Source organism: Bos indicus x Bos taurus, chromosome 2 (assembly GCF_003369695.1).
Source record: "Bos indicus x Bos taurus breed Angus x Brahman F1 hybrid chromosome 2, Bos_hybrid_MaternalHap_v2.0, whole genome shotgun sequence".
Classification (NCBI taxonomy): domain Eukaryota; kingdom Metazoa; phylum Chordata; class Mammalia; order Artiodactyla; family Bovidae; genus Bos; species Bos indicus x Bos taurus.
In genome coordinates, this window is record NC_040077.1 from 53,612,168 (window position 1) to 53,625,738 (window position 13,571).

At 33.9% G+C, this 13,571-nt stretch overlaps 1 protein-coding gene across 2 annotated transcripts in view; it reads right to left on the minus strand.

Annotated features, from left to right (window-relative positions):
- Window positions 1–11,768: 11,768 nt before the first annotated feature.
- KYNU (kynureninase) overlaps window positions 11,769–13,571 on the minus strand; it is a 121,409-nt gene continuing 119,606 nt past the window's right edge. The window contains exon 13 of one of the 2 annotated variants that reach the window (XM_027561643.1): window positions 11,769–13,065. In XM_027561643.1, coding sequence (XP_027417444.1) covers window positions 12,946–13,065 — 120 coding nt within the window. In that variant the 3' untranslated portion in view covers window positions 11,769–12,945. The remainder of the gene's footprint in view (window positions 13,066–13,571) is intronic. The other variant, XM_027561635.1, reaches the window with a different exon arrangement.

Consider the following 13,571-nt stretch of genomic DNA (forward strand, 5'->3'; position numbering starts at 1 on the left):
GAAAAACAGCTTTTGTACTTGCCAAAAGAATATCTGGAGGTGTTCTTATTTACATTGTATGTTGAAAATATAAATACAAACAAAATCATGGTTTAGTATATGTTAAAATTAATAAAACCACCACAAACAAACATTACCTCTTATTTTTCCCTCTAATTAGCATGTCTTTAAACATAGTTGGTTTTTGAAACAAACGAAAAAAAGGTGTCCTTAGCCTCTAATGAGGACCAAAAAAAAAAAAAATAGTGTCAATTTTGTTTAAATTTTGGACTAATTAATTGTATATGAAAGAATAAGGACATATCTTAAAGCATGCTGAGAATTCAGGATTATCTTAATATTAAATTGAAGCATAGAGGGCATACATGCTATTATATGAACATATCAAAGCAGATATAGGACCAATATTCATCTGAAAGAGTAAATATTAGCATAAATATTAATTAGCCTTCTGAAAAATATTAATTAATTAGTTTGAAATCAGTTTTACTGTCTTCATTTCTTTGGTAATGAGATTCTGCTTTTTAGAAATCAGTTTTAATTCATATCTTAGGCATATGTTCATATACTGATATTATAATAGACAAAAGTTAATCTTTCATAATTAAGCATAATTAATGAATGCTTTTGTTTAGAAATTAAATAGTAAGAAACATAGTTTAAGATAGTTTTATTCTAATGATAATCATCAACTTTTAGTTTTTAAATATAATAATTCTTATTTCTTGACTAAATTCTTTAGATTGCACAGTGTATCATGTATTTTCTAAAATTATTTTGTCAAAGTAACACATGTAAATAGTTAACAGTAACCCTGAACTGCCAGCATTACTAATGTGTGCCTCACACTATTTAAATTATTCTGTGTATTAAACTTCTTAATATCTGACAACCCTGTGAAGTAATCCTATTATTACTGTCTAATTTTACAAAAGGGAAATGGGAGCACTGAGCATTTATGTCACAAGATCACATACCTAGTAGGTGGTAGACCCAATATTTGAACCCTGTGTCAGAGTCTGTGAACTTAACTCTTACAGCACACTTCTTTGCAGGTTTCAACTTTTATATCCAAAACAGCAGTCCTCTGACCCATCAATACTTACTATTAATTCCTGTCCTGCTAAACAAAGGGTGACAACTCTGAAACACTTTAGCTGTCTCCACCTATATTGAGTTCCGTATTATTCCATAAATATGAATTTATAGCTATTTCTTCATCTTCAAGTTTGCAACATTATTTTTTCCTACCAGGAAAATTGAGGGTTTAGTTATAGATCTCCCTCCTCTACGGCCCATGAACATATATGCACAAACATACACATTTTCTCCCCTCATCCTACAAATACAGTGAAATTATAATTTATATTACATCAGTATTCATTGTTTGCATGTTTATAACTTCATAGATATTATTTACAGCTTGTGTTGTGTGCATATGAAAGAGTCACGACATATGTTAGAATATATTGAGAATGTAGCATTTTTGTAGTATTAAACTGAGAAATAGAGGGTTTATCTTCTATACCACATGGTTTACTCTGATAATGTTTCTTTTATTGTATAATCTTATTTTTAGAGTTAATAATTATCTTATTTTACATTTGTTCAGTATTGTTGTCTGTTTACTAATTTGAATTCTCAAATTAGTTCTAACAGAATTTTAAACTCTTATCAGGAGAGTGAAATAAAAGAGGTGTTAGGTATTTCATCAGTTTGTATATGTGAGAGAGAGAGAGACAGACACAGAGAGAAGAAGTAAATATCCACATCTTGGAGCCCTTACTCCAGTCTGGAGTGGTTCTGCTCTAGGACTGTGGTCATGAGACCTCTCTTCATGCTCATTTAGGGAATCTCATTGCCTCTGTGTGTGTGTGTACAGAGGCATGTGAGTGCAGGCTGCTCAGGCTTTTCCAGTAGCTTCTGAGAAGTAGTACATGGAAAGAAAACATTCTAAAACCTTGCTTACCTGAAAACATCTTTATTCTGTCTTCACATTTAATTAACAGTTTGGGTTGCAATCAAAATCTCAAATGGAAATAACTTTTTATCTAAATATCAAAAATATCCTCCATTATTCTCTTTCAGATTTGGTAGTAAGAATTTCTTCATCATGATTGCTGATATTTTTAATGTAACAATTTTTTTCTATAAAACTTGTTAGAATCTTCTTTATATCCTGTGTCTTACATTTTTTCCCATAATGTGATTTATACTTTAAAAATATATTATGTTTAGTACTTATTGAGCCTCTTCTGAAAGCACATCTTTGTTTTGGGAAAAGTTCTTGGGAGGAGTTTTCTTTTTTTGATAATTTTTCTTCTTTTTGTTTTCTCTCCCTTTTTATTTTACAGCCACTATTAGATGGGTGTTGACCTCTAGTTACCTCTAACTAATCTTTTTGTTCTACTTTTGAGACAGTTCTTCAATTTTATAGTCCAGAATTTCCTTTGAATTTTTTATTTCTGATATATATATTTTCTTAATTTTCAAAGACTTTTTTCTTATTCTCTGAATCCTTTTAATTATATAGTTTTCTTGTTCAAAGATTTTTCCTTTCTATTGGAAGATTTTTAACTGCAGCTCCCCACCACCGCCACCACCCCCCCCCCCCACCCCCGCCTTTTCTTCTTCTTTTTCTTCCTTTTTCATTGCATTGCTTATTTCCTGTTTGTTCTTTTGGGTTCTATTCTGAACTTTGAATGTTATTGTTCAGTGTATGGTGATACTTCATAGCTGTTCATTTAAAACTTGGAACTCTAAAAATCAAGGGCAACAATTTTGTACAGGGGCAAAATTTTCTGATTGGTGGGCAGCACTATGTCACAATGAGACCCATGTAAAGATTTGCAGTTCCTATCAATTGGACTAGACAGTTTTCCCAGTGAGAGCTCTATAATCCTATTCCTGGGTTGGGCTGGAAGGGGAACTGAACAGGACTCTGGGTGCATGTATAATTTCTTGGGAACCAAGTAGAGAAAAGAGAACAAGGGCTTTCACCATTATTGCAAAATTTTACCAAATCACTCAACTTTTAGTTAAATGGTTCGTCTATCTTCTCAACTGTCCTCATGCCCCTAAGTCTTAGAGTTACAAGAGTTGATCCTTTCTAGAAAGTGAACTCTTGTCTTTGTGGGTGTAAGAAGGTGGGATTTACATGCATATATCCTGGTATACATAAATAACAGGCACCTCCAATTCCTAAACATTTCAATGGCTTTGAACTGAATTAGTTTAATATTTTTTGATAGCCTCCCTTCTCATTTTGGCAACTATATTTCAGTTTTCTTTGTCATGCTAAGTCAGCTGACTTTCCAGTTTTAAAAGTATACTGATATCTTCCATACACTCTTGACCCTTATCATTTTGAGGGTATTGCTATGTTTATGCACATTTATTAATTTGCTATCATTTTGTGAGATGGATGGCTATTACCTGGAAATACAGATTAGTATACAGTAATTTTGCCCCCCTAAAATGATGTTACCCAACTTTCCCAAAGAAATTAATTTAAAACATTTAGTTTTCTCTTAATCTTATTTTATTTTTGCTTTTCTAACTCAAATACACATTGAAATCTTTAAAGAAGAGGGAGTTTTCTGATGGATAGGTAATCACATGGGTACTGGGTATTGAACTGCACAGAGTGCATGAGTTGATCACAACAAATGTGCCAGATTTGACTGGATTGAAAGCCATTCAAAGGAAGCGTTTCTTCAATCCTCCTAAGCATTGTTGAGAGAAAGAGATATAAGAAAGAGAAAGATAACAAATATAGATTATAAAATACATGTAACAAGTTTATTATAAAGTTAGTTAGTATGGCCATCAATACAACCAAATAACAGTTATGAAATAGCAATATTATTTAGAATTCAGTGAAAAATGTGACATTTGGAGTCAGTTCCCAAATTCAAACAGTCTGGTTCTGTTGTTGCCACCTAAAAAAAGACTGTCTGCAATTCTCTCTTTCTGTTCTTTTTTTTTCTTCTTAATTGCCATTTTTTTCCCCAGACCAGCTGTAGCATCTATGTCCTGACTTTGATCCAGCTACTTACGTTAACCCATAGAGAAAATGTCTCCCATAGACTCTGCATATATCACGGCAACGTCTCCATTCTTGACAAGCTTGCTGTTTTAGCACAATAGAGTGCAAGAAGAGCGGCATGAAATGAAGCTCCCACATACTGGGAAAGAGTAAATTAAGACCTCTGTTTAGTAAATATTGGCACTCAAATGCAGTTTTTTTCACCTAAAATAATATGAGTATATGTGATTGAAATTGCAACTGAGGCCCAGAAATCCAGTGTTAGTTAGCTTCTTTGTTTTTCATGAGAAGTCACGCTTTAAAGTATTATTCTTATTTGACTTAGGATATTAAAGTAGGATGAAAAAAACAAATATGCAAATACCATGTAAGATATAATATTCCTTGCAAAAATCCATCATAAGGGAATTATGGAAAACAACTTTTTGACACATGGGGGCAGAAGAGATTGTTTCCATCATGAGAACATGTAGTGGGGGATATTAAAAAAATGATCTTATTAAAAGCATGAATTTTGAGGCAAGTATCCTGGATTCTCAGCTTAGTCATCACTGTTGATAGTTTTTTCTTAATTTTCAAACATTAAAAAAGTATAGAGAATTTCAAACATTATCGTCTAGTTTTAAAATTGTCAAGATTTTGCAGCACTTTCCCCCTTCTTTCTTTCTTTTCTTCCATCCATTCATCATCTTCTTGGGATAGGATAATAATGACCCTGAAAGATATTCATGCCTTAATCCCCAGAACGTGTGTATATCTTACATTATATGGCAGAGTAGAATAATGATTGCAGATGGAATTAAGGTTGCTAAAAATAGGGAAATGATCCTGGCTTGTCCAGCTGATCTCATTGCAATCATAAAGGCCCTTAAAAGCAGAACAACTCAGAAGAGGAGAGTTAGAAGGAGCTGTGATTATGAAAGAGCCATCAGACAGATGCAACATTGCTGTCTTTGAAGACAGGAAGGAGACCAGAGCCAAGGACTGGAACAGTCTCTGGAAGATGGAAAAATCAAGGAAATGGATTTTCCTCTAAAGTCTTCATAAAGAGATATAATCCAGTTAAAACCTTGAGTTTGGTCTAATGAAGATTCATGCTAGATTTCTAACCTACAAAACTCTTAAGATAATAAATGTGTGTTGTTTCAAGCCACTAAGTTTGTTGTGACTTGTTCGGCAACATTCTTTTTTGGAGGAGCACTGAAGGGAACTAGGGGAATTTTAAAACAAATTCCAGACTTCATGTCATTTTATTTCTTTGTACATGGTATATATATTTAGATATATTAGGATCTTCTTATATCCACAGTGGCTATCCACAGCTAACAAATTGAATAAAATTATTTTCTCATTCAAATGTTATCTCAGCAACATATTTTTTATAGTTGGTCTTTGAATGAAGATCCAAACCAAGTCCACACCATATATTGCATTTGCTTGCTTTGTCTCTCCAGTCTTATAATCCAGAGTAGTTCCTTCTCCTTCACCCTTTCCTTATTTTATTCATGCTGTGATTTGTTGAAGAAATCCAACCAGCTGTCATGTAGAATGACCCATATTTGCTTCTCTGTTGGATCATTTAGCTTGTTCCTCCATTCCTTATGTTGTTGTAAAACTAGAAAATAGCCCTAAATGTTTTACTGGACTCAGGTTTATTATTTCCTAAGTATATAGCTAAAGAGCCTCTTGATGAAGTGAAAGAGGAGAGTGAAAAAGCTGGCTTGAAACTCAACATTCAAAAAACTAAATCATGGCATCAGATCCCATCACTTCATGGCAAATAGATGGGGAAAAAATGGAAATAGTAACAGACTTTATATTCTTGGGCTCCAAAATCACTGCAGACAGTGACTGCAACCATGGAATTAAAAGATACTTATTCCTTGGGAAAAAAAAAAAAACAAAACTATGACTAATGTAGATAGCATATTAAAAAAGCAGAGACATCACTTTGCTGACATATGTCTGTATAGTCAAAACTATGGTTTTTTCCAGTAGTCATGTATGGACGTGAGAATTGGACCATAGAGAAAGCTGAGCGCTGAAGAATTGATGCTTTCAAACTGTGTTGCTGGAGAAGACTCTTAAGAGTCCCTTGAACTGCAAGGAGATCAAACCAGTCAATCCTAAAGGAAATCAGTCCTGAATATGCATTGGAAGGACTGATGCTGAACCTCCAATACTTTGGCTACCTAATGCAAAGATCTGACTCATTGGTAAAGATCCTGATGCTGGGAAAGATTGAGGACAGGAGGAGAAGGGGATGACAGAAGATGAAATGATTGGATGTCATCATCAACTCAATGGACATGAAATTGAGCAAACTCAGGGAGATAGTGAAGGACAGGGAAGCCTGGTGTGCTGCAGTCCATGGAGTCGGTAAGAGTGGGACACAACTGAGTGACTGAACGACAACAGTATATTGCTTAAGTGGTTCTATCTGCTTAATACTGCATCACCTCAGGCACATGCTAAGAAGTTGCTCCATTTTTAGCAGTACCAGTGGTAATCAGTGAGTTTAAGTGGTAACAATCCAATTTTCCTACTATGGACTTTCTTATCCACTTTTCCTAAAATGTTTGATCTTTGCTGAACTAGTTATTCTAGTAATAACTGAAAATGAGTTATATCCTAATTCTATTATTCCTCAAGTATTAACTTTAATTTTTTGTTTATAAATGAATGTTTTTCCAAAGTGGAAACAAGTATTTGCAACATGCTACTATATTTACTATATGTAAAAGAGAGAAATATACATGTATTTACCTATGTTTATATCTATCTATGTGTATATCTATCTATCTATCTATATATATATATGTAAAATAATAGAAGGGGTAAACCAAAGCATAAAAGATATGTATAAATAGGGGGAGGAAATAGGGAAAAGGGAATAAGGAGAGAATCCAGACTTCTTTGAGTATAGCTGGCTTGCAGATTTGAGTTCAGGATGGGGAACATGTGTATACCTGTGGCGGATTCATGTTGATATTTGGCAAAACCAATACAATATTGTAAAGTTAAAAAATAAAATAAAACAAAAATATTAAAAAAATAAAATTATCTGAGTATATTACACAATTCTAAAATAACTTTTAAATTTAAAAGGGAATTTATAAAGATTGAAAAGTTGATTCCAAAGTAGTGAACCTAACTATGTATATAGTTCTATACATATAATCATACAGAGCACAACCACACAAAGAAGAGTTATTACAAGTGCCTATTAAACACAGTAATCTGACTATTCCTAGTGAAACATATTCTAAGGAAAAAACAAAAAGTTTCCAAAACTTAACTCTTAACGTGTTTTCCAAAACTGAGCTCTTAACATGTTTTCACCATATTGTTTATGACAGCTTTAGTATTACTAATTCTAAAACTATATATATAATATATATGCATGTATTGAATATATATACAATAGTATATAGTGTATATGATAAAACTATACACTATATAAATTACACTATATAAATTAATATATAATTAGAACCAAGGTTTCCAGCACAATAAATAAAATATAAAGTAGATTAAGTAAAAGTTTTGTTATCCTAGGTTAAATTTAAAATATGAATATGAAATAAAGACATAATTTCTCTTAAAAGGTGTTTATTTCCTATCCTCTTTAACTCAAAATTGTGGAAGTAGTGATCAACCTGATTATAATGAGAACTCTTACAGTTAAGATTACAGTTTCTAAATACCATTTTTTCCCAAAAGAGATTGAATATTTTTAAAGAAATGGGTGATGTCAAGTTTGAAGTAGGAAATATTCAAAGTAAGCCTACATCTTGTCAATTAAAAAGCAATGAAGCTATCAAAAAATAGTCAAGGTACTGTCAAGAGGATTCAGGAGCCACTTGAAACAGTCAAAAATTGGAACACTAGATCATTAATAAAAATAATAATGGCAATAAGCCAAACCACAGCAAAAATGTTTAAATCCTTTAATTTATACTAATCCTCTTTATCATTTTGTTCTTTGAGAATATTTTGCTGAGATTAAAAATGAATTTACTAGAGGGCCAGGTACATATCTCACACCTTTATCAAACACATAATGCAGATGCTAACGGTCCACAGAAGCAACAAATCAACCTTCTCAGTAAGAGAGTAGTACCCTTACCCAGTGATTGCTGTGTTGTTTTATGATGTGCTTTCGTGGTGTGTGTGGATTTTTTTTTTTAAGATTATGCCAAAATCCATTTATAAATACTTAAAAATAATTACTCTAACAATCTCAATTTATGAAACAAAGATATAATGGAATTTGAATGTCAACCCATATAGTTTTGGATGAAACAATATGTTGAAAGTTATTGAGCAGAAAATAGCTATAGAGAAAACTTATTTCTTTAATTTGAAAATAAGTTATTGACTTTACATCCAGCCTTTTCTCCAGTAAGTTTTGTATAATAAATACAATTTAGCATTACATAAACAGACCTGTGTATTACTATAGCACCCAAGGGTATCGTTATAAAAGGATTGATATTTATATAGATATGCATGAGTTATTGAAAAAGTAAGATTTATTTGTCACATGTTATACTTAAGAAAACAAGAAGTATATACACTTTTGGTTTTCAGTCATAAACCTGCACTTGACTGTTTAGCATGTTGTAAGGGATTCGATACCAGATAAAAAAGAACAAAAGATAAACAACAACCAAAAAAGCCTTCTAAAATGAGATGGCATGAAAGTGAGAAATTCTTAGAACCCCAAAATGAATTAAAACAGGAACCTGGGAAGTAAGCAAAGATCAAAGTAAGCTCAGGATCAAAGCATGGCTTTCATCCTGAGTATGTGCCAAATCCCAGAGTCACTGAGCTTCAGAGCTGATAACTGAATAGGACATGAGATAAGCCTAGAGTGGTCAAGGTAAGTATGCTGATAGTAGAGCCTGGCATAATATTGACAACCAAAAAGGATCAGCAAGAAAAATTAATTATCTTCTGAAGATTTGTAAATATTAATTGGTCCCCACATGGATTAACCTATCCAGTTCCATGCTGTTCATATGATTTGAAAAGCCTGAAAAAAAGTCACAAGTGACCCAGGGCAACTGGCAGAAGCAAGCATGAATATCTTTCAAATAATACACTTTAACCCAGTTCTCAAAGAATTTCAAAAGGTCAAGATAAAGGAGCACCATAAAGTTAACAATTGCAGTATATACAAGGAAACCAGCATTTTATGTGAAAACCAACAGAAACAACTGTAAATTCATCACCTATTAGATACGGAATATAAAATTCTTGGGCTTCCTTGATGACTCAATGGATGAAGAATCTACTGCAGTACAGGTGACACAAATTCAATCCCTGGGTCAGGAAGATTCCCTGGAGGAGGACATGGCCACCCACTCCAGTAATCTTGATGGGAAAATCCCATAGCCAGGGAAGTCTGGCAGGTTATAGTCCAAGGGATTGTGATGAATTGGACATGACTGAAGTGACTGAACATGCACACACATAAAATATTAATATTTATGATTATTAAGAGTAGCTAAAGGAAATGCTATCTTAGATTTAGTTCCCAAGGAATAGACCTTCAGACAGGGATTTGGATAAATATGTTTTACTGAAACAATTATCATTTATCACAAAAAAAAAAAAAAAAAACCTGGGAAGGAGATAACAGAAAGCAAAAGAGGCTGGACAAGTGTAAAACCCAGGAAAAAATTCTGGTTTTGGTTTAATCCACAAATTAAAAATGTTGTCTGAAGCATTAACTGGTGTGGTTTGTGTGTGTTCATTTTTTTTCCCCCCTTTTCTTTTTGTGTGGAAGCTAAAGATTTTCTTCTCTGTTATTTTAAAATAATAATAATACTAATAATAATCACCTTGGCTGTTTTAACACCCACACATGACGAAGGCAATCAACTGCTACCACTGGCAAAGGTAAGGAGCATGGAAATCTTCATGTCCTACTGGTTGGCATGGAAAATGGTACAGTTACTTTGGAAAGGTTTGCCAGTACACAGCGAAGTTGAACATGTGTTTGGCCTGTGACTCAGCACTTTCACAGTTGTGTGTCCTGGTTGCACTTTTAAATGTGTACACTTTGTTGCAATATTACAAATGTTTGAAATAACTCACGTCTTCACCAGTAGTAAAATGAATCAACAATTTCAATTATATAATAAATTACTGAGCAGCAATGAGAATGAATGAAAAATTATGTCTAACAAATGAATGAATCTCCAAAAACAAGAAGCTGAACAAAAGAAGCAGAAGAATACATACAGTATGATTGCTGCTGCTGCTAAGTCGCGTCAGTGGTGTCCGACTCTGTGCATCTGCCCATAGACGGCAGCCTTCCAGGCTCCACTGTCCCTGGGATTCTCCAGGCAAGAACACTGAAGTGGGTTGCCATTTCCTTCTCCAATGCATGAAAGTGAAAAGTGAAAGTGAAGTCGCTCAGTCGTGCCTGACTCTTAGCGACCCCATGGACTGCAGCCTACCAGGCTCCTCTGTCCATGGGATTTTCCAGGCAAGAGTACTGGAGTGGGTTGCCAGTGCCTTCTCCAACAGTATGATTAAATTTATATAAAGTTCACACAGGCAAGTTTGGCTAATATATTTTTATGGGTAAATATGTAGTTATAAAATTTTAGAGAAAGGAAATGATTAACACAACATTTAATTCAATGATTATCTCTTTAGGGAGAGAGGGGGATGCAAGTGGGAGAAAGTTAGTTTCTAATACTGTTTCTCATCTACCTGATAAGAACAGAGTGCTGATTATGCTTTCAATGGTTTTTAAGCACAATTTGATGTAATTCTGATGTAATTAACATGAAATACTTTGCAACTTAAACTGATAAGTGCCTTCATACACCTTCTTTTACTCAACCATTTAGTGAATACCCTTAAGATTTTTCTCTCATAATATCACCATTTATCTTCATAAAAGAAGTTATAGTTTGTGAGTGTATATTTACTTGGATGTTTATAGGTTTACAGTCTATTTCCCCACTAAGCCACTTGTCCTCTGCGAGCTGAAGCTATGTCTTTTTAGTGTACCACTATGAGGTTGAAAAACTGTTTCTTCTAGATGAAGTCATTTATGGTCAGATTTTAAGGTCTTGAGAATTTTTCCATCTATGAGGATGAGTTTTGCCAAAAGTGGAGGTGGAAAGCACTTCTAAAGTAATTATGCAACTACTCAGCTAAATGAGATAACATATAAATAGAATAGCAGAATACATGGTATGTAGGAAGTACTCCATAAATATCAGTAGTTGCTGGTGTTGGTGTCGGAGCTCTGCAACTTTTTATTTAACTCTGCCATTCAAAGTGGTTGGCTAAGTTAATTTGTTTCATCATGGGCAATAATTACATTGTACTTACTTTTTCTTGCTGCTTATGTACAGAAGTGTGGAATATTTTGCCAATTCATGAATAATGTTTATGGCATCAACAGCTAAAAACTAAGGGAATCTTACAGGGCTGAATGTAACTGCAGTTTTTTTTTTTCACAGTGAATAAGAAAAGTCCATAGATTTGGTACAGGGCTTCAGAGATGAGCACTTTTTTCCTAACTCTGGTCCTCAACTGCAAGAATCCTTCTGTGATTTATTTCACTCTTTTACAGAACAGAAGCATCCAAATAAAGTCTTTTATCCAGAGTGATTCCTGTTAAACAAAAACAAGAGATTATGATAACATTAAATAAAAGGACATTCATGAAAAATGGATTAGGACGCAGGAGTGAGTAAAGAAATCAATTTAATGAACTTCAACCAACATTTGTTGTGGTGACATAAAGTAATGAATATTAAAGCACAGGCAAATAATTTATGCAACTTTTGCTTCTACTATGTATACAACTTTAAAACCAAATCTAGGATGATACATACTCAGTATTGGAGAAGGCAATGGCACCCCACTCCAGTATTCTTGCCTGGAAAATCCCATAGACGGAGGAGCCTGGTGGGCTGCAGTCCATGCGGTCGCTAAGAGTCAGACACGACTGAGCGACTTCACTTTCATTTTTCACTTTCATGCATTGGAGTAGGAAATGGCAACCCACTCCAGTGTTCTTGCCTGGAGAATCCCAGGGACAGAGGAGCCTGGTGGGCTGCCGTCTATGGGGTCGCACAGAGTCGGACACGACTGAAGCGACTTAGCAGCAGCAGCAGCAGCAGCAGCAGCAGCAGCATACTCAGGATGAGAATCATGGCAGCATCAGGGATGGTAACATGAAAGAATGGCCAGTGGCAATTTTAAGAAGCTGTTGAATGAAAGTTGAAAGATATTTCTTCTTTATTGGATGTTAAAATGTGGTTAAAAGTTATGTATTAGAATCGATGAAGTAAGTCATGTACACAAATTAGCCCCTGGTATTAAATGCATTTCTTAGTATAGATCATGACCAAAGTATTTGAAAGCCACTGCCCTAGAAAATGTATTTTGTCTTCCTTAGATTGGCATTAGGTGGAACACTGTAAAAAGCATACATTCTTCAGACTGTTCAATGGCAGTGCCTATAAGAAATTGCTTGGTAAATTAAAATTAAAGTAATAGTTCTAAAATTGATACAAAAATTTCTATATACATATGAAGTTGTCATTCAAATTATAATTAAACCAACAGAAAACATTTCATTAACTGTGAAATGTGACAGATAATCAAGACTATGTATGTGATACTTGCACCAATAAATACTTTGATTCACCAAATACCAAGAAGTTCGACAGCCATAGAGATCTCAAGACCACAGGTCCTTAGCAAAACTGTCATGTGTTCTATAAAGTATGCAATTCATTTCCAGTTAATTGTAATCAGTTTTTAAATACTTCCAATAATTAAGACTTGAATAATAGTAATAAAGTAACTGCAGGCTTTCCATTTTATTTGCTTTAGTTGCTGCGGAAAATACTGCTATTTTATGTTTCTACAGAGCCAAGTACAGAAGTGAGCAGATTGATAAATTTATAAACATCATGGAAAGAATTGTAGAGAGGAACTGGAGCCACTCGAATGCCATCTGGCTCCCGTTTGTCACACTGTAGGGGAAACAAAAAGTAAAGCCACAATAGTGTTAGCATTTTTCACATAATGGAAATCTGCATTCAAGAGAAACTTACATAAAACATTCATACTGATTACTCTAAAATTTAATATGTAAGAATTTTTTCACTTTAAGTAAAACGTCATGTTTGTGTTATTTGAAGCTATTCTCTTAATAATAATTAAAACATTAATGGGTTGGTACATTAATGTCTGAAGTGCTTTCTTGAAGTGCACTCATCCTTTATAAGCATCCAATAGTTTGGGTATGTAGTTTATCTGCGGGGAGACCCTGAAGAGACTGGAACCCTTGCACACATTTCAATGAATGAGAACTTCACTGAGATCTGGAGAGTTTTAGTCAATTATATTTCCATTGAATTCAATAATCCCTAATCTCATGAATTAGATAATTCAGCTGTCTGAAGATCACTGTGACTCTGTTGTTAAGAGACACCCCTACAGGCTAGACAACATAATAAATGATTTGTGTTTGCTGGCA